At 35.4% G+C, this 21386-nt stretch overlaps 1 protein-coding gene across 1 annotated transcript; it reads left to right on the forward strand.

Moving 5' to 3' along the window:
- Positions 1-10517: 10517 nt before the first annotated feature.
- Positions 10518-21072, forward strand: LOC136809335 (dual specificity mitogen-activated protein kinase kinase 4-like). The gene is made up of 12 exons (XM_067065857.1): positions 10518-10590; positions 10909-11047; positions 11176-11224; positions 12061-12174; positions 12274-12393; positions 15501-15620; positions 15796-15847; positions 17046-17173; positions 17883-17960; positions 18287-18435; positions 18666-18711; positions 19273-21072. The coding sequence occupies exons 1-12, from the start codon at positions 10584-10586 to the stop codon at positions 19393-19395; spliced, it is 1125 nt and encodes a 374-aa protein (XP_066921958.1). The 5' UTR covers positions 10518-10583; the 3' UTR covers positions 19396-21072.
- Positions 21073-21386: the final 314 nt, after the last annotated feature.

Genomic DNA, 21386 nt, shown 5'->3' on the forward strand with positions numbered 1-21386 from the left:
GTGATAGAATGGTGTTTTTCAGCTGGCTTTCATTTCCTTCGATATTTCTTAGCTGTTCAATGATCGTAAATTTAGCATCTCTATTGAAATTATGTCCTTCCTTGTTGAAGTGTTTGCACGCTGGGATGGTGTCTTCTTTCGGATGAAGTGCATTGCTTCAAATTAGTATTTATATACTGTAATATTTTGAAATGTTTTCAATGAGCCCCGGGGCTATTAATACTGAATAACCTTCCAAATCATGTTATTACGAATATTTACCTCTATCAAAAGTATTGCCCACGCAAGCTCGGTCAATATTTTACGGTATTGCCCTCATAAATAGTTAGTATAGGATTAGAATAGAAAATGGCTCTTCTTACTATTATACAATAATGACCGGTTACTGAGGGTTATACTGAGAAATGTTGTCCGAGGTCGTTGCGTTGACCGAGGGCAATATTTCTCAGTATAGCCCAAAAAAAACAACTACAGTGGGGGTTTCGCATGTCTTTACGTGTGTGCGAGGCTCGCGCGTTGCGAGTACATAATGTATAGGTGTTAGAAATCCAATTTATTCAGACTCGTTCAAAGCGAGTGCTTTTGATTTCCCTCCCAACACTCAACTCGTACCTTTTATAAAAGGCCTATTTAGTTTAGTATAATAGGTACGTGCTACTCAACCGCTAATTAATAGGAAAGCAAAGCTATTTATTTTGAATTAATAGGGAAGCGAGTGAGTATTTACTGACGTTTCATATTTAAAGGCCTAGCCTATACAGCTGAAACATTTGTGAAAAGTCTTTCAATGTATTTATTGAATAATAAGAGCGTCCAAAAGACGAGATAATATAAACAATATCCAGGGTTCCAATTTATAGCTTCGCACTTCACAAAATGCGAAGTGAATTTTTTAGCGATCCAAAAAGATTTCCTAACTAAAAATGCAAAATTAAAAAACTATAAGAAAACACCTATTTTGCTACTTCTTTCATTTGTTTATCTATTGCTTTATAAACTCGCTACTTCGCTAATTTATTCACTCGTTTATCTATTGCTTTATCAACTTGCCATTCGCTACTTTATTCACTCGTTTATCTATTGCTTGCTACACGCAGACTATTGTTTTCTTTTTGCACTACATAAGCTCGCAAATTATAATAGGCTTTTGACTTGTTTTAAATAGCTTGAGTGTCCCTATTAATTCGAGGCTATGAGTCGCCAATAAATAGGTTTTCAATAGTGAAAGAAGCCGCTTGCGAGTCTCTGACACGCAAGGTTCGCGTACGTGTAAAGACATGCGAAAGCCCCACTGTAGTTATTTTTGTATTTGTTAGCCTTTTCTTTCAGCTTCGGTTGATTTTTCACACTGTTTTACTGTAGGGGAAAATAACGAAAGTAAAAAAACAAAAAAAATTGAAAAAAGTTTTGATTTCTGACGTCAAAAATAAAAAATGAACGAATGATTTCAACGCAGTGTTCATTTTCCTTTGAAAAAACTGACGTCACTGACGGGCAACCTCGTGCAGCGAAATTGGACGTAAAAGTCATGTAAGACCGCGTCAAAATACAAACCGGTTAACAATGGAAAGGATAGACTATGCTATAGTCTAAGACGAGTTTCATCTAAAAGGAGCAAACGTGAAGACGGGAATTTTTTACGGGAGTAGCTGTTGTCGTAAACACAGACTCTATCCGCCGCGAAATATATTACGTTTTATAATATACAAACTATGTTATATCATAATAACATATTATACGGACGATAGCATCGTCTATAGAAAGGATTGACTTGATAATGTCTTCTTTTGAACAGCCAAAATTGACGTCAAAAATGCTAATCAACAAAATCTTGACCTCAAGTTAAGAATCCACCTCTAAGGTGCTCATTTTTATTTTCGTAATGACGCCATTTTCAATTTCAAGCTTTAGAGTTGATAATAGGTGTTAATGGTAATATAACAATAGTTATAGCCGCAAAAGACGGCCACTTTAGTTTAGTCTCTTCGTAAGTCTCTCTTCGCTTCAATGCAACGACTTCAATCTAATTCCGAGCGGGCTGCAAATGACGTTATTGGCCGCAAATGACGTTATTGCCTTTTAACCCGAACGGTTGATGATATTTCAGCCATCTAAAGCCTGGCGCCTTATTTTCCTCACCACATGTATGACTATAGCGATGTTAAGCACGGGTTTATTTTGACCGTAAAGTGCGATACCGTAGGCCTGTACATAACTTGCCAAAGTAAACCATGCAAGTGAAATCTTATGTACAGGCCTACGGTATCGCACTTTACGGTCAAAACAAACCAGTGCTTAACCTCGCTTATGAGTCAGAAAACCTTTCAATACTGCCCACCGACAGAATCTTTCATGGCTTACTTAATGACCGTTATATGGATAATAAGTACGATTTACCTACTTTTTCCTGGCGGCGAAGCATTGCATTGCATTGATTTTATTGACGTTATGTTTGTACAAAACTCCCTTGTAACAACATCTCAAACAGCATCTCAGTGATATGAAATTCGAGTGCAACTGTGCAACTGCAAGTCCGCCAGAGAAATCAATCTATCCTGGACGATATAGCCGCTATGAATACGGCGCGATGGTCCAGAACTAGCTAAACTTGCTGCGAGGCTTGCGTAAGCCAGCGGATCATCAAAGCCAACAAAGTGAACTTGCAAAGTTTGGTGTCGCTTAAGTGAACTTGCGGGTGTCGCTTAAGTAAACTTGTAAGGTTTGGTGTCGCTTAAGTGAACTAGCGGGTGTCGCTTAAGTGAACTAGTGGGTGTCGCTCAAGTGAACTAGTGGGTGTCGCTCAATTGAACTAGCGGGTGTCGCTTAAGTTAACTTGTAAGGTTTGGTGTTGCTTAAGTGAACTAGAAGGTGTCGCTTAAGTGAACCAGTAGGTGTCGCTTAAGTGAACTAGCGGGTGTCTGACATGACGATGAATTCTGGCTGGTCAGTAAATTATATCTTAGACGGTGGCCCACTTTCTAAAATGTGCCATCGTCAGTTCGGTACTATCATTTTGGGTGGTGTCGCCTAAGTGAACTTGTAAAATATACTAGTTCACTTAAACGACACCGACCTCGCTAACGTCACCTGATCCCCTTCTTCTTCTTCTTTTTTGCTTCTTGTTGACTCAGGGCCTATTTGTTTCATCACTATTTTTGCTATATTTACTACAATTGCACTCATTTCAATTTTTTCTGTCCAGAACTTTAGCACTTTTTGTAAATAAACTTGCAAACTCCTTATCAGCAAAAATAGTAAAAACCTCAACCTTTTGCAAGCAAAGCAAAGATTGCAATTTCTTCACAGTAAAAATTGCATCTAAAAGCAGACTGGATGATGTTTTCTTAGCCTGATTGCCGATTTTAAACCAATAAAATTAGAGAAGTGAAGAGCTGAAACTGTAGCTTGCTTCACGCACAGGTCTATATCTGAAATCAAAATAGCAGTTATTTTCATAATGGCGGGACAATGGCCACACAGCCGTGAATAAACAATTGATTGAAAGTTACTTTTTGGACCTACCTCAGGGTACCCCGGTGGAGGTTCTATAAATTAACCCATGTCCGTTCGTTCGTTCGTCTGTCCGTCCGTCCGTCTGTTACCAGCTTTTCTCAGGATTGGCTCATTAGTTTTTTCTGATTTTTTGCACAATGATGCAAAATGGCAATGCCCAGAACGTGACGGAGCCCGATTTTTGAGAAAAAATTTATTTGGGCAAATTTGGGCCAAAAACTACCTAAAAATAGGGTTTTTTGGACTTTGTGCAAAATCCTGTCATTACTTTTTTCTGATTTTTTGTACAAAGATGGAGGGTAAGATTCTCTAAAGAATGGCTGAAGTGGTTTTTCCCGGAAAATTCTTATTCGCCTTAAAAAACGGATTTTCGTATTTTGGGGGAAATTCCCTTTAACCAAATAAGAAAATATAGCTTTTCTCAATGTTGACTCATTATTTTTTTCTGATTTTTTGCACAATGATGCAAAATGGCAATGCCTAAAATGTGTCGGAGCCCGATTTTCGAAAAAAAATATATTTGGGCAAATTTGGGCCAAAAACTGCCTAAAAATAGGGTTTTTTGGACTTTGTGCAAAATCCTGTCATTACTTTTTCTGATTTTTTGTACAAAGATGGAGGGCAAGATTCTCTAAAGAATGGCTGAAGTGGTTTTTCCTGGAAAATTCTTATTCGCCTTAAAAGACGGATTTTCGTATTTTGGGGAAATTCCCTTTAACCAAATAAGAAAATATAGCTTTTCTCAAAGTTGACTCATTATTTTTTTCTGATTTTTTGCACAATGATGCAAAATGGCAATGCCCAAAATGTGACGGAGCCAGATTTTTAAAGAAAATTTTTTTGGGAAAATTTGGGCCAAAAACAGCTTAAAAGGTTTTTTGGGCCTGAATGGTTTATAAATTTACGTATTTGGGGGAATCCCTTTTTACCATTTTACATTATTCAACACACAAGCTTTATTTTTCCATTCTGAATTTTTGTACAATTATTGTCACTTTTTTCTTATTTTCATCTGATGTTAATCATTAGGTAGGTCCATTCAGCATGTTGCTTGTTATAATTTAAAGTACAACCAGGGATCATCAAGATGGCAGACAACAAAACTTGCAATATTTGCTATCATTTTCAAAGTTTTCATGGAATTTCATAGCACTTTTACTGTAGCAGATAGCATCTACAGCATTTATAGTAAGTGAAACAAATAGGCCCTCAGACTACTCAAACAGAAAAACACTTCCTTTCATGAAGACCAAATTTCATTACATTACAGTGATGGAAAATAATCTACAATATATCCCCCCTCCTTGCTATCCTCCTCCTTTTTAATGAAAATTTCCGACCCCCCCCCTTCTTCACTTTTTGGAAGGTGTCACCCCCCCCCCCCCCCTTAAGAAAGGGGGGGGGTCAGAACTATGCAATTAGGCTAGATTAGACTTACCTCTTATCTCTTTTCTATTCCAACAAAAAAATGCTACATAGTTGACACATATATACACAATTGACAGAGAAGTATTCCCCATGCAATTTTTGAATCGAAATCTGCAATCAAAATGAAAAATTTATCCTCTTCTCAGTTGCTCCAGTAATTCGCTCCATCGTCTTTTTTAAATTTCAACCAATGAGATTGCCGTGTATGATTAAGGTTAATGACTGGCCCTAATTTTTGGTGCTAATGGCTTTTCGGCGCCTTGCATAACGAGTAGTCATTTAACTTTATTTGTTTCAATCTTGATTCTAAGGGATGAATTTTTTCTTATCTTTAGTTCTCAAACCAAAGCGGAAATTTGATGCAAGCATTATTTTTTCATTTAAAGAATCTTTTCTGATTGGATGAAAGCACTTTACCTTCATTTGATTGGATACTTCTTTTTAAACAATCGTACGGCAATTTTTTTATTGGACAAAATAAAACAATCGATATCGCCATACTCTCGGGTACCTAATAACCGGGGGGTTTGGAATGAGCGGAGGTTGGAAAAAATGTCCTCGGTGGAAAACTTTTGAAAAGGACAGTTAGGAACATTTGCCGAGTTCCTGTACGCAGCCGCAATCAAAAAAATCATAGCATCACTCATTAAAAAATGGCGTTCGTGTCTTTTCGCACTTTTTTTAGCCGCTGATGTAGCAAACATAGTAAGTATAACCACACTGTGCTTTTAATTGGCTGAAATTTTTCTTTTGCGCCAGAAAAACTTTTTCAAACTTTCAGCGATGATTGACCAAACTGTTACAATGAAAATTATCCAGTGCACTTTTTCTTCCCTTCTTCATTTTCAATGAAGCACTCAAAGTTTACTGAAGATAAGCACATAAGATATTCTTATAATTAATGATATTCATTGAAACACGCTTCGTTGTGCACTGCGGTGGAGTGCATGACGTAACTCGGGCGGCATCTAACTCGCCTTCTGTTGGAAGATCATATTGGGCGTTTTAGCGTTACCACCCTCGAAGCAGCGGGCGCCTTTTGTCTTTTCACAACTCCTTCCACCATTTAAGATGGCCTTAACAATAGATCCAAAAGGGCGCCATAATCTTGGAAGATAATTTGTTTTGGTCTACGGCTTTGGGAAGTAGCAATGTTTTTGGTCGCTTTCGATGGAAAATTGTAAGAAACTTAAGTTCACAAGTGTCATTTAGTTTTTGCTGGCTGATAGAATGGCAGGATCCTGGATGGTTTCCCTAACTGAAGGAGGCTAATACAGCAGAATTAGAACAAAAGAGGGAACTTTCAAAAACAATAATCCAAAAAATCAATAAGCCGGGGGGTTGGAATAAGAATGTACTGGGTGGAAAATTTTTGAAAAATTAGGTATCCAAGAGTATTTGGATAATAAAATATTTGGTGCTTTCACAAGCATTGTGATTAAACAATAAATAAAACAATCTAAATATTTTCCAGGGGGTGAATTTTTAGTATTTCTTCTATTTGTTTATGTTTGATTGCCAATCCGGGGAGTCTTCATATATATACCACAGGAAAATGCATGAAACCCGCCAAGTTACATGGAAAATCATGGTGAACAATCATTTTTTTCCACTTACGGCTTTTCTCTTTGATCTTTTATTGGTTTCTTTTGTTGATTTCTTGCGTCATCGATGACTTGCACAAAATTTCTTGAAATGAAAACACACGGACTTTACCAAGCTGTTTAGGGGCACTCATTATCATGTCTAAGCTAATAAGGCGGCCACAACAATCACAAGATAAGATCATATCCAACCCTTTCCTCCAGGCGATGTCAATCGAACTGTTCAGTTATCGAACTAATCAAACTTAATCAAATCCTATGGAACGATAGCTGTTCGATTTCTAAACCCAATCTAACACCTATCAAACCGGGAAAACTTTTGTAAAGTTCGATGATTTTGATTATACGATTATAGTTCGATAAAGTTTGATCGCAGTTCGATGAAGTTCGATCGCAGTTTGATGAATTCGATTGAGGTTCGATCAGTTCGATTAAGATCGATGAAGTTCGATTCGTTCGATTAGTTCGATTTATACCTTGCCGTCCAATTATAATGGCCCCACGGGCCATTCTTGCGGTCCATCCAATATCTATCCCATCGGATGGGACAAGCTGAATGTATAATAGTAATTTACTACAGAACATGTCCAGAATTGCCATCGTAGAAAACATTCATTCAAAATTGAAAACATTCTATTTTGTAAAGTCTTTCCTCGATTTGTACAAAGTGAAAACATTCGAATTTAAGCACATAAAAAAGAAGCATTCGAATCATATCACATGCAAAATGAAAACATTAAACCAAATAAGTTTTTTATTTTGGTAGAATGAGTTTATTTATCTATCCCCTTGAGAAAGGCAAAACATTATCCACAAACAAACTAACCACAAACTTAAATCGAACTCATCGAACATCAATCGAAAATAAAATACACCTTTCCCGTAATGCGTAAAACTCATGCGCGCGCATTATTTTGATGCTCTCCATCGTTTGGTCTCTGGAGGTAAACAAAACCCGTTTTTGTCTGCGTTTCCTTAGGAAAAGTTGTTTTTTTAGCTTTTCTTAAGTTCTGTCGAACAAAATCGCCTCAAATTTTAGTATGTTCAATCTATTCATGATATTATACCACCCTGAAAATCTTTTGCCAAAAGAAGATCGCTATCAAACGTTAGAAGCTGAAAACCCACTTTCCCTAACCCTTGCAGGCAAAAACGTGCTTGTTTACCTCCCAAATAATTTTATACACAAGGGTCGAGCGCACATTTTCCTGGGTCATTTCTGAGAAGTTTGAATTACAGGAAAGGTGTATTGCAATTTGATTGTCACACGCAATCGAATATTACCCAGGATTTGCTGTTCGATTGCTTAAATTACGTTCAATTGTATTCGATTATGTTCGATTAAGTTTGATTGATTGAAACTATTAGGTTTTATTCGCTTTTGTACGGTACTTAAAGCGCTCCGCTGCCCACACTAAAAAGCTCTAATGGAGTGATCCAATTTAATTTAATTGCAATCAAACTCATCGAACATATATAATATAATCGTAATCAAACGAAATCAAAGATTAATCGAATGTAATTGACAATCTAACCAATCGAACATAGTCAACTATCAATCGAACCAGCAATCTAACCTTACTCGAACCCAATTGAACACAAATGTTTATTACATTGGAATCAGACGTTCGATTGAGATTCGATTACGTTCGACAATCGAATTGCAATTATTCAATCTCGTTCTGGACTCTGGCAGTACTGGGAAGTTGGAAAATGAGCTTCTGTGTTCTGAAAAAGTCAGGCAGTTTTGTAACTAGCCACAAGATTTTCTGTACTGTAGGTCGGGGAAACTTTGGAACAAAATCTTCAAAGAATAGATTACCGTCAACTGCTCTAACTTAGGACGATTGGTCGAAACATAGGACTGTTGATCAGTTGAGTGTTTAAGATAAGAACAACAATTAATGCTCTTTTCGGCAATTATTGTCAAAAACAGTAATTTTTCAGCGATGCAAGCGATGAAGAAATGCTGAATCAGCAGTAAAATAAAAAAGTAAATATTTTTAGAAAGAAAAGTTGATTTTGTTAAATTGAACACATAGTATTTAACACCCTCGCGGTAAGTAGGCCCACTGTGCCTCGTTTAGTTTTGTTTTCAACTGTTTTTTGTTGGAAATGCAGCTAGCAAAATCGAGTCATATGTAAACAAACTTACAGCAGGGGTTTTGTTATCTCTTTCTGGCTGTGTTTCGGCATCGAAGTAGGACCTTTTTACATATTATTTTAGAGCTTTTCATGTTATTGAGCCAGATTGTGAAACGAAAAATTGAAAAAATCACTTTTAAAAATCCAAAAAATCTTTTTCTCAATGCAATTTTACAATTTTCAAACACCTCTGGCATCTTTGCCTTTATAAGGACAACATATTTTGCTGATTCAGCATTTCATCGTTGAAAAAATTGTCGTTTTGGGAAATAATTGCCGAAAAGAGCAATAATTGCCATTTTTATCTTAAATACCCAACTGTTGATATCTGACCTTTATCGGCGATCCAAAAAATATCTACAATCTGATTGGTTGAGAAGAGTACAATATATATCTTGTATTTTACATGTATAAAATATAAATCCACGAAAAGATGTTGCTGCATTGTAGCGGTAGAAGCAATCTAACGTCACTTTGCTACAAAAGTGCCCTGTGCTTTCTTTCAAAAAGCTCATTTTTTGAGTCACCAATAAACCAATTATCAGACATTTGCTTGTACAATTATGGAAATATTTTACTCGTTCCGGATTTTCCGTATATTTTCCTTGTCTAAAGGCTCGGAAAATATTGTACGGAAAAATCTAGGAACTTGTAAAATGTTTTTCATATTGTACTCGCAACTATCCGATAACTATTACGTATTTTCACTTACTATTAAATCTCTTTGACAACATTACTTTTTGCTGATGTTTGGCACAAAGATGCAAAATGGCAATGCCCAAAATGTGACAGAGTCCGATTTTTGGAGAAAAAAAATTTCCGGCCAAAAATGCCGGAAATATGCCGGAAAACCCGTTTTTTTTGCTATTTTCTCAAGATTTCATTATTAGTTTATGCAGATTTTTTGCAGAAAGATGCGTATTCGCAATGCTCAAAACATAGCCGAGTTCGATTTTTGAGAAAAATTTTTTTCCAGTTGAAAATGCCGGAAATCGCCATTTTTGCAGATTTTCATTAGATTTTTTCCTTGTATTTCTATGTTTTTCATTCAAAAACATTATTGATAACAATGTTCATCATCAAGCATGATTCAATTGTCAATAAAACTGATCTTTGCGACCAGAACTTTCTATTTATTGTTTCCCTACAACCCTTTCCTCTCCCCCCATCAACAATCAATGATGAATTTATACTAAACGCTATATTTTCTGACAGATTTTTTTCTCCTCGCATTTCTATTTAACTTTCATCATCAGGTAGGTCCATTCAGCATCTAGCTTGTTTTACAGTAATTTAGGCTTAGAACCCGTGTTGTTATGACCTGCGACCTGCATTTCGAACTAGCTGGATTTGAGAGTTACATTGAGATTCAATTTTGTTTTGATTATTTTGATTATATTCTTTTGGTTATAAAAAATATTTTTTTCCATGATGGAAAAGGGAGGGATTAACTTTTTCACTACAAATGAACAGTAGTTGACAAAGATATTTGAACACAGTTGAATGGCAAATTTTATCTCAATTTGAGCCTTCAGCCTTACCACTTCAACGGTTGTTCCACCAGGCCTGTTTATTCTGTTCATGATGTAGCTAGGACCTTTGATTTAAATTGGCAGCCTAAAAATTTCACTTACAGTCAACTTTAAAAACTTTAAAAAACAACAAAATATTTTTAAGTGTTTTAACTTTACTGCAGGAATATAGAGTTTTTAACTCTTAATTTTATCATTAGACTTTTAGGACCTTTGGATCTCAAGATCCAAAAGCTCAAAAGGCTCGAATAAGGAATATTGCCTGGAAGAAAAATCTCAGTATATCTTGATCTTTATGATATCTTTTCTTTTGTTAGATCCAATGAAAAATTAAAACTTTGTGAAAGAATCTTTGCAAGAGATGTCCGGTAATTATTTATAAATTAATTTGCTTAAAATTTATAGACGTTATTTTTTGCAAATAGAACACAAGTAAAAAATAGGTACTAAACTCTAAATTTTTTTCAGCACCCATTTATGCTTAAGTAAGATATATTAGAGGAAAATAATATAATAACTTCTAGGTACACCACGAAAAAGTTCAGCAAAAATGAATCTTTCAGCAAAAAAAAGAGAAAAGATCAGGTGGGTCATTTTCATCCATTGGATCGAAAGTTGTGAAGAAAACAAATAAAACATTTACTGTTAGAATATAGAAAGTGCTAAAAAATTTGCTTATTCACTAGAATCAATTCAGCGACTCGGCTTGGCTCTTGGAGAGCTAAAGGTGGATAAAAGCAAAATGGTACTCAATTTTCAACAGCAGAATATTCGGCCAAAGCCACCTTCAAGACACAAGCAAAACCCTGATCTATCACACAATGTGTAAGTCCTTCATCCAGAATTTCTTACGGTAGCTTTGATATGCTGGCAATGAATTTTGTTGTACAGTCACCAGCAGTCACATTTAATGTTTCAGCATTTTGACTGACAAAATATTTGTTTCTTTTTAGTGTTCACCTTCTTCAAAAATCTTCAGGAAAATTAAAGATTGATGCAGAGGTGAGTGTATTCTGTTTCAGCTCATGTTTTCTCTTTTAAATGAGTAAGTATTGTATTAATCAAAATATGCATATATTGGTTTTAAAACTTTTTTATTTCATAGTGTTGGTATTTTTAACGAGGGTCTCTTTACCCTTAAAATTTCAAATATATTTTGATTTCAAATACACATTCGAAACAAAATATCAAATGCCAATCTGGACTTTTTATTGGACGGGGTAAAAAACACGGCAGCATAGGTGAAAAGTTCCTAGGTCCAAGCCTACCAAGGAATGAAAAATTTGAACATTTGCAGTCTCAAATTAGACTTAAGTGGTACTTGTTGAAATAATTAGTTATAAATATTAGCATATTGGTTCTAGCTGGTCTTTTGAGAAAAGTGAGAACACTTGAAGAAATTTGGGAACACTATTATTTTGAAAATGTCGCAAATAAAGTTTTTTTTCACAGGAAAACACTATCAGGCCGATTTTCTGTGACGTTGAGTTTTTACTGCGTTGACATTAAAAAAAGTAATGTAAAAATTCTGTTGACAATGAAATAGCTTCGTTTTGGGGTAATACAGAACAATACGATGTGTGTCATTTTCATGCTAAATTTCATCACTTCTTTGGCTATAACTTTTAATTAGGACAATTCCAAATTTTGGTACGAGTAAAGCTTTTTTCCATAATTAGCTGTTCTATAAATTATTTGAAATTGAAAAAATTGCTGGTTATCTTTTTTAAAAAGCTTTTTCAAGAATGATTTTCTTTGACTGTCCTATATTCCCTATCTTTGGGCTTTTTATTGTTTCTTTCTTTTCTTTCTCTTTCACACTATTTCTTTGTTTATAGGAATATGAATATTCAGCGGAAGATCTTTCAGACCTCGGTGAAATTGGACGTGGTAACTTTGGAACCGTCAATAAGATGAAACATGAAGAAAGTCAGAAAGTTATGGCAGTGAAGGTACTCCTCCCTATGTTCCTCGTTTTTCGTTATTTGCTTTGATCTTGTTGGTATTCGTTTTTCTTTTATCAGCTTTAAACCATTACTTATACATTTCAGCGCATCAGAGCCAGTATTGATGAAAAAGCACAAAAACAATTACTGAAAGAATTGGAAATAGTCATGAAAACCAGTGACTGCCCTTTTATTGTCAACTTTTATGGTGCTATTTTCAAAGAGGTTAGTTTTTTTTCATTACTACAAAAACTCACTCCGGATTTTTGTTGGTGTTTTTTTTTTTTTTTTTTTTTATGAAGATTTACAGTCCAGGCACACGAGGGCCTCTAAACCGTTCCATCCATGCCTTGGTTAGTTCTTCTTTGAACGCTTTGATGCTAGTAGCGTTAACAGTCTCTTTTGGTAGCTGGTTCCATGCTGTCACACATCGATAGTAAAACGACTTGGTCTGGACACCTCTAAATCCATCGTCTGCAAAGTTTGGTATCAGTTCGTAATCGTGAGTTCGAGATGGACGCACCCTGCGAATAAACTTTCCAACTGTGGTGTCCTTATCGTAGAAGTGCAAGTGTTTGTAGATCTGAACCATGTCTCCGAAGTGTCTTCTGAATTCGAGAGAAGGCAAGTCAAGTTTTCGTAGGCGCTGCTCGTATGGTAGATTACTTAACCTTCTGACCATCCTAGTGGCACGTCGTTGAACGCCCTCAATTAAGTTGATGTCCTTACGTAGTTTTGGTGACCATACAGATTGGGCATACTCGAGATGAGGCCGGACAAAGGTTGTGTACAGAGTGAAGAAAGTTTTAAGGCTAAGGTCTTCGAAACCTCTTCTGATGACTCCTAGAATGGAATTAGCTTTTTTCACTTGTTTTGATATGTGTTCTTCAAAGGATAAGTCAGAGTCTATCAGAACACCGAGATCTTTTTCAACGAAAACATGTTCAAGTTGTTCACCTCTAAGTGAATAAGGGTGCGCCTGGACAATATTCCAATATTTACCGAGAGTGAGAACGTGGCACTTATCTGGGTGAAATCTTAATAGCCAATCATGTGACCACTTTTCAAGTTTGTGTATGTCTTGTTGGATAGCCAATGAGTCCTCAATCGAGTTGACTTCTCTGAAAATCTTCGTGTCGTCAGCAAATAGGAGAATCGAAGACAGCACATTGTCAGGGAGGTCGTTGATGTAGATAACGAAGAGAAGTGGTCCCAAAACACTTCCTTGGGGAATACCACTGATAACATCATCTGTCTTAGATCGAGTTTTGTTAACCTTAACCAATTGTTTTCTGTCAGTCAGAAAAGACTCTACCCATCTCAAGATGTTTCCAGATACTCCATATCCTTTCAGCTTTTTAAGTAGACGGCGATAGGGAACAGTATCAAAAGCTTTCGCAAAATCGAAATATATAGTGTCGACAACACTTCCGTTAGCTATACTTTCACAGCACTTGTCCAAATAATTTAGGAGTTGTGTGACGGTGGAGCGGCGACTAATGAAACCGTATTGCTTGTTGGTTAGAAGTTTTTCGTCAGTTAGATGCTTCATAATGTGCTTTCTTATAAATGATTCCATTAACTTACAGACTACTGAAGTCAAACTAACAGGTCTGTAATTTATCGCAAGGTTTTGGGCACCCTTGTTTTTATAAATTTGAGTCACATGTGCCATCTTCCAATCTTTTGGTATTGTTCCCTCAGACAAGGTCTTATTCATGATGATAGACAGGGGTTCGGCTAGATGGTCAATCAGTTCAACTAACATTTTCGGGTGTACATCATCCGGACCGAAAGATTTACTCACGTCCAGCAATTTTATCTGTTTTCTCATCATATCTTCTGTTATAATGATGTTCTCAACTTGAATCTCCGTTCGTGTAGGAAAGTCGGGAATCGTTCCTGGGGGCTCAGGTAAAGACGCTGCAAAACTGTTTTTGTAGGATGTTAGCCTTGTCGAGATCGTCGTGTTTAATCGATGATTTGTCATCAGGGTTTTCAAGTAGTGGTGAGACTCCGCTTGATGACTTAAGTTTAGATCTTACATGAGACCAAAATATCTTTGGCTTTTCCTTGGATTTATCACAAATGCTTTTTTCATAAGTCCTGTGGGCCTTTGACATCAAACGATTAACTCTGTTTCTTACAATAGTGTAATTGGCACGATGACGATCTCTGTCGAGAGGTGCAAATCTTAACCACCTTCTATGGAGCGTTTTCTTTAACTTGATTTCATCTTGAAGATTCTTATTAATTGGAACTTTACCTTCTTTCCTCCAAAAATCGTTTCCAACTTCTTTCAAAGGGACAAATCGATTTCTGAGATCAATGACAACTTTCTTGAACGATTCCCAAAGATCTTCCACTGATTTATTCACGGATGAATTTTTGAAACCTTCTTTCCATTCCCTCAACGTCGGGTCATTTTTCATTAATTTGAAATTGGCCGAAGCATAGATGAACCTTGTTTGCGTAGGTTTGGAGTATGCGTAGCAAACGAAATTGAAAGCCAACGAACTATGGTCACTTTTTCCTAGTGGTCTTAGGTAGTCGAGATTCCTAATTTGGTTTTCTTCGCCTGTTAAGATCAAGTCGATGAGGGATGGGTCATCAGTTCCTCTACATCGAGTTGGTTCATTAACATGTTGATGGAGATATGCGTCTCTCAAAGCATTTAAGAATTTCTCTTCTTTGCTATCCTCCAGATGCGGGGTGGTCCAGTTTTCCCAATTGATTGTTGGAAAGTTGAAATCACCTAACAAACATTTGTGCGAATATTTCTTGTTTAATGCAATGGACTTGATCAATAAGTTTAGGTTGTTGTTGTTTTCGTTGGAGGACGTAGATCTAGTTGGGCTTCGATAAATGCATGCAACAGCGAGCAAATCTTTTCCTGATAGTTGTACTTCAATCATGCAAACTTCATTGAAAGTCACTGGAGGCTTGACATCGATTACCAAGTGTTTAATGGAGATATGGACGAATATGACAATGCCACGCCCTTGATCTGTATCTAGGTTAACTTGGCTAGCGATTTTGTAGTCATCGAATTCATATTCATGTAGCTCCTTCAAGGCACCTGCTTTTGTCTTAGCTTCGCATATTGCAATTATATGGGGCTTTTCTTCCCGGGCTATGGACTGTAATTCTTTTTTCTTAAACGATGTTAACTGATCTGGATTTGTATAAAGAATCTTCATATCTTTTATTATATGTTTTGTTTGTGTTTGTTTGCTGATATCTCCACTACCCTACGTATTGACTGACGACTTTTTTCAAGAGCTGTATTGCTACATCATGCACCTGCATTTTTATGATAATCAATATTTCAGGGTGACTGTTGGATATGCATGGAATTGATGACGTCATCATTGGAAAAGACATACAAAGCTGTCCATAAAATTCTTCAACAAAAAATACCAGAAGATATTCTCGGCAAAATAGCATTTTGTGTAAGGGAAACTTACTTTTAAATTCCGAAATTTGAAATAATTTGAGTCCGTTGATTTGAGGCCTTAGAAATTTTACTTTAATAATCTTTTAAACCCAAGTTGAGCAAATAGTTTACAGCACATGTAACTGTTATGATGATTGTTTTTCATTTTTCATCATTTTTCTCACTCGCAGGTTATAAAAGCATTAGATTACCTGAAAACAAATCTCAATATCATACACCGAGGTAAGCCCCTTGATTCTCACATTCTCACATTGCCTCTTTTTGAAACTGGTACTTTTGGACCTACCCCGGTGGGGTGGAGGTCCTATAAATTACCCTGTGTCTGTTCGTCCGTTTGTTTGTTCGTTCGTTATCAACTTTTCTCAGGATTGAATCATAGGAATCTTTTGATTTTTGATACAAAGGTCCAAAATGGTGATGATGATTATTTTTATCAGTTTAAGATGAAAATGTCACGGTGGAAGGCAATGGTTTGAGTTTTCTAGAAACACTTATTATTTTTTGGGGAAGCAAATCTTTATCTATAAGAATCACTATTTATAAGCATTAATAAATGTTCGTAGCCAATTTATTATTTTATTAATTAGTATTTTTTTCTAAACAAAGAAAATGTCACGCTAGAGAGCGATGGTTTGAGTTTTCTGGTTGAGTTGTGCATTTTTCTGATAGTGGATTGTTTTTATAAAGAAAAGCGTTTAATAGCCTTTTTATTTCTTTTTCAAAAGTATTTTTCAATAGTGTTGATAGTTTCTCCCAATAGATATGCTTTCATTTTTCTTTATTTTTTTTGTATTTTGACCAGTTATGATTTAATGTGTTTCATTGTTTCAATGTTCATTGATTAGTTTGATAACCAGGTAGGTCCATAAAAGTATCACTTGTTAAGGGGATCTTTTGGCAATAAAATGTGGAATTTTACGTCAAAAGTAGTATTTTAGTACTAGAGTGTTGTGTTCACATCGTGTTAAAGGTTATGATGAAATTTTGTTGCAAAAACAATACACCATATTATGTAATGTAACACCACATTATCTTAACGCCCACTATCCGTAAAATTTCAGGCACAATATTGCAAATTGAATGAGCCTTCTCAGTCTAAATATTTTCAAATGATAATCGCTCACAGCACTCTTACATCCTTTATCTGCATATCTGGTCCAAAACTAGTGTAGCCAAGATTAATGAAATTGTTGCCTACAGTTGTACACTTCGGATGGAAATCATACTGGACACAGAAACGTTATGAATTTCCCATCTGAAACAACTATTCAAGCATTGAATAGTAAGGTCCGAGATAAAGTTGAAATGCTTGGTGGAGATCTAGGGGTAGGTTTCCGAAATGACTGATACATTACTGAGCAGAAAATCGAGATTTTTGCCAAAAAATCACAAACTGTTAAGATTTGATTTTTTCCCGTAGACGTCAAACCATCAAATGTTTTACTAGACGTGGAAGGGAGGATCAAACTCTGTGACTTTGGTATCAGTGGACAGTTGGTAGACTCAATCGCCCAAACACGTGATGCTGGTTGCCAACCTTATATGGCTGTAAGTTGACCACTACAGTGTGTAGTAGTCTGAATCGCAGGACCTCTACAATCATAGGAAGTAAAGGTCTACTTGATAATCTACAAGAAACTATAAGAAACAACCAAGACCCCTGTTCCTTCGAAGGATTAAAACTAAGCACATGAAAAAGTTAAACACAAAGGCTACACGGTATGAAAAATTGAAGTACCAAAGCAACTGAAAAGGTCCATGTTTGTTTTAACTCCTAAAAAATGAATCGTAAAGAAACATGATTATGCTCAACTAATTCAAATACAATAAAAACCTGCCATTCGACAAGAAGACATTAGAAAAACTTTCATGCTTGAAAATAAAAATTAAGGACAGGATCTAGACAAAAGTTTTCTTGAAAGATAATGATCAAATACTTCGGGATATTTTCATTCCAGTATTCCAGTGGACCTACAATAGTAGGTAATAATTGGAATTTAAGGTTTTAGTGTTGAAAGTAAAACCTTGTATAGTGATGTTTTGTTGAAACTTGTCATTATTCGATTATTTTTTTTCAAAAGGTGGGCTTCAAAAGGCTCAAACTTTCATTTGCTTCATTTTTGACCCCTTCCGTTGCCAGTTTTTCATAGCCATAATTTCAAATTCCTCGATATTTTCATTAGTAATAACTTTTTTTCAATATTCAAGTTTTAGCTATTTCAACTTTTCAAACGAGTGTTTGCTTTTGCATTTTCAGCCTGAACGTATCGATCCATTCGCAGAAAGAGTTGGTTATGATGTCAGTTCAGATGTTTGGTCACTTGGTCTGACTTTGGTATGAACCATTCCATTATTCTTAGAATAAAGATAGATTAAAAGCCTGTTTTTATGGTTTAGTTAGAAAGCAAATTAGTAAAAAATTTGCTTTTCGTGAGGATCAATTTCCGCTAAACAACTTTTTGTAGAAAATCGAATTGTGCGGACGTAAAATGTTATTGTCAAATAGAAATTTAACAAATTGCTTGTGGTTTGGACGTGACGTTCGAGATATTCTGATACTATGGACACTTTGCGGTTCAAGCTTTTCTGTTGATTATTCTGACACTATTTTATTTTTGTAAGGAGTTTAACTTGTCTATGCATTGTTTTTTTTCATTATAGATCGAGGTGGCAACTGGGAAATTTCCGTACCCGATGTGGTCTACATTGTTCGATCAACTGAACCAAGTAGTTCGAGGTGACCCTCCACAGCTGAAGAATACTCCTGATCAAACCTTCACACAAGATTGTTTACATTCTGTCAACAGTTGGTATGTTTATCTGGAAACAAAACAGGGGGTCAAGCAGTTGCTCTGAACACCTTGATAATCACTACATTGGTGGTGTCTGTAAATCTTTGTATTTATCTTGTCTCTTTGTTGCTCACTTCTGCTTGATTGCTTCAGTATTGTTTAAAACTTCTAAATGTTCCGTAGGTGCCCGGTATATTCAAAACACCTATACATTGTCTGGAAAAATTCATCATTTAATTTTCTTTTAGCATGATAAAGGATTGCAAATTCAGACCAAAGTACACAGAACTCTTGGTAAGCCTTTAAAACTACTGGGTGGGTTTGCCAAAGAAAATTTTTGCCGTTAACTGATTTTTGAAATTTTGGTGAGTACTTAATTTAAGGGTAGCCAGCCTAAACTCGTGAGATCCGCCATATTTAATCCCTGCCAAAATTTATATACTTTTTCATGAAATTGTCTGGCTTTGCTGGCTTTTAAAAGTTAAGCCATTTAGCAAGTTTGTCTGTTGAATGAAAATTGAAAGCATTAAATTCGAAGTGTTGTAGAAACTTCGTAATATTCCCTCCTTTTGGATGGGATCATTTTATTGTTATCAACATATATTAAACCGTCAAGGACTTTCAAAATAGACCATATTATAGCAATTAGTTTTACTGTTCTTTGTCTGAAAATAGAGGTCTTTTAAATAGATGTCTTTTAAAATGGATGATTCAACTTTTGTGTCGCCCCTAAAATCTTTTAAATTTAAAAGGCTCTAATTCATATTTGAGCAATTACTGGTACTCTTAGTAAATCAATGTGGGAATGTGTTCTTATGGTCTCTGTAACACTCGATGTGTGCGTTCTTATTTCAGCAACACTCCTTCATCCAGAAATACAGCAAAGACAACAACATCAAGACATGGTTCAACCAAGTCTATTCCAAAGTACCTAATCTTACGTCGTTAGAAATTGAAACTGAAGCTGCTTCCAGTTGATGCCCGATATGGCGTGTTTTTCTTTGAAAATGAGAATGAGATCGTTTTCGTTCATCAATTGATGGGATTGGGTTGTAGCGTTTAAAAAAAACATTTTAATATTTCCGAAGAGGAAAGGTGTTGATCGTCGTGTAAAATTGGTCCGTGCATCACGAGGTGACTCTGGATGACTGTTGTCACCTTTTGTGAAGTTCTGCTTGTGCTCAAAGTTAACTTTATTAGAAAGAGGATATTCAAACTTAATTTTAAGATAACTTTTAAGTACCTTTTCTAATTCAACAAGATGTTTTCAACTTCAAAGATTTATAGCCACTTCGCCATATTCAAAATATAAGCTAGTCTATCATCTTTCTAATAAACCTGTTAATCGTTAATTTTCAGTTTAATTTTCTTTCACAACGGAAAAGAGTAACGAAACCCATTGTGCGATTAGCTTGGAAAATTAAAAACAAAAAAATCACTGGCGTTCAATTAATCTCAAATTGCACTCGTTATCATGTGATCACATATACTTATGACTTTGCATTTTCTAGTAAATATAGTCTAGACCTCGTTAGGCATCAGTTTGTGCCTGCAAACATCTTCGGTTTTTTTAGTCAACCAGTGTTATGGTCTAGAAAATTATGTGACCGTTAAAAAAAACTAATCGGCGTAAAGGCTCGGGATTTGCTAAGCTGAAGATACTAACTTCAAGTAAAGTGCTTTCCTCGATAAAAATCTTTTAAAAAGAATAATCACTATTGCTTATCTTTTTTGTAAGAAATTATTGTACCTGCTCATTTCTGTATGAAACTTTTTATTGTAAAAACATCTGATGTAAAAAAAAAAACAGACTAGAAATTATCTCGTGTAACACAATAGTAACGTTTTACTTTAGAATTCTATGTGCTAAGTTTGAATTAAGAAATTCAATTTTGCTATGTTTTATTTTGTATTTTTTTTTATTAATGGGTAGAATTGGTTGTAAATAACACTACTTCTATTTGCACGGTGATATAATGCCGTCCCTTTAGTACATACAGACCTGCCAACTTGAGATGTTCATTTCGCGTGAGATAAAAATTTCAGAGCAAAATCCGAATTCATAACCCATATTTTCCGGTTTTCCTATATCGGAAATCGGGAAATTTTGTTCCGAAAGTTGGAAAATCGGGGAACATTTTTTCCAAAAATCGGAATATCGGGGAATTTTTTTTCCAAAAATCGGAAAAACGAGGAAATAATTCTTCTCGAAATTTGAAAATGCGTGAGAAATCAAACTTTTCAAAAATTGCGTGAGTCTCACTCTCAATGCGTTAGAGTTGGCACCTCTGGTACATAGTTTGTTTTTTTGGTTTTGCACACTCTTTTTCATAATTTTTCTTTTTTACATCAATTTTTTTACATACATTTATTGCTGTAGTTAGTATAAATTTTTAGAACCTTTATTCTAGGACACATTACTTTACAACGCCTCTACTTTGCTGTCCACTTCTCGGCTTCACTTTTATCCATGTTTTTAAAAACAAGGACGATTTTGATGAAACAAGAATCTATGAAACGTTTTGATTTTATTTGTCAAATAATTTGAAATGCAGTTCTTTTAATGGTAGGAATTCGTGACAATTACTCTACGTCGTATTTTATTTCATATTTTGAAGTTAAAGTTATTATGTGAATAGATCGTATGTTTCCTCAGTAAATTACGTGTGCTTGTTTATTCCCCGTCCTAACTATCTTTTTGTTTAGAAAGTTTAAAGGCTAACATTTCACCCCTTACTTTTTTCAAATTAAAAATTGTACATTAAAAAGGTAAATATAACACCCTAATTTGTACAGTTTTGGCAAAAAAAAGATAGGAAAAATAATCTAAACTCTCTCTCTTGTTTATTTGTGATTTGACAGGATTGAATGTTCTTTAATGTTGTAAATACACATATTTTTTACTAAATTTTTCACTTTTTAATCTAAAATGAGCATTCTCTTAATAGTAGGGGGAAATTTGTTCGTTT

Source organism: Clytia hemisphaerica, unplaced genomic scaffold (assembly GCF_902728285.1).
Source record: "Clytia hemisphaerica strain Z4C2 unplaced genomic scaffold, Clytia hemisphaerica genome assembly, whole genome shotgun sequence".
In the NCBI taxonomy this organism is placed as follows: domain Eukaryota; kingdom Metazoa; phylum Cnidaria; class Hydrozoa; order Leptothecata; family Clytiidae; genus Clytia; species Clytia hemisphaerica.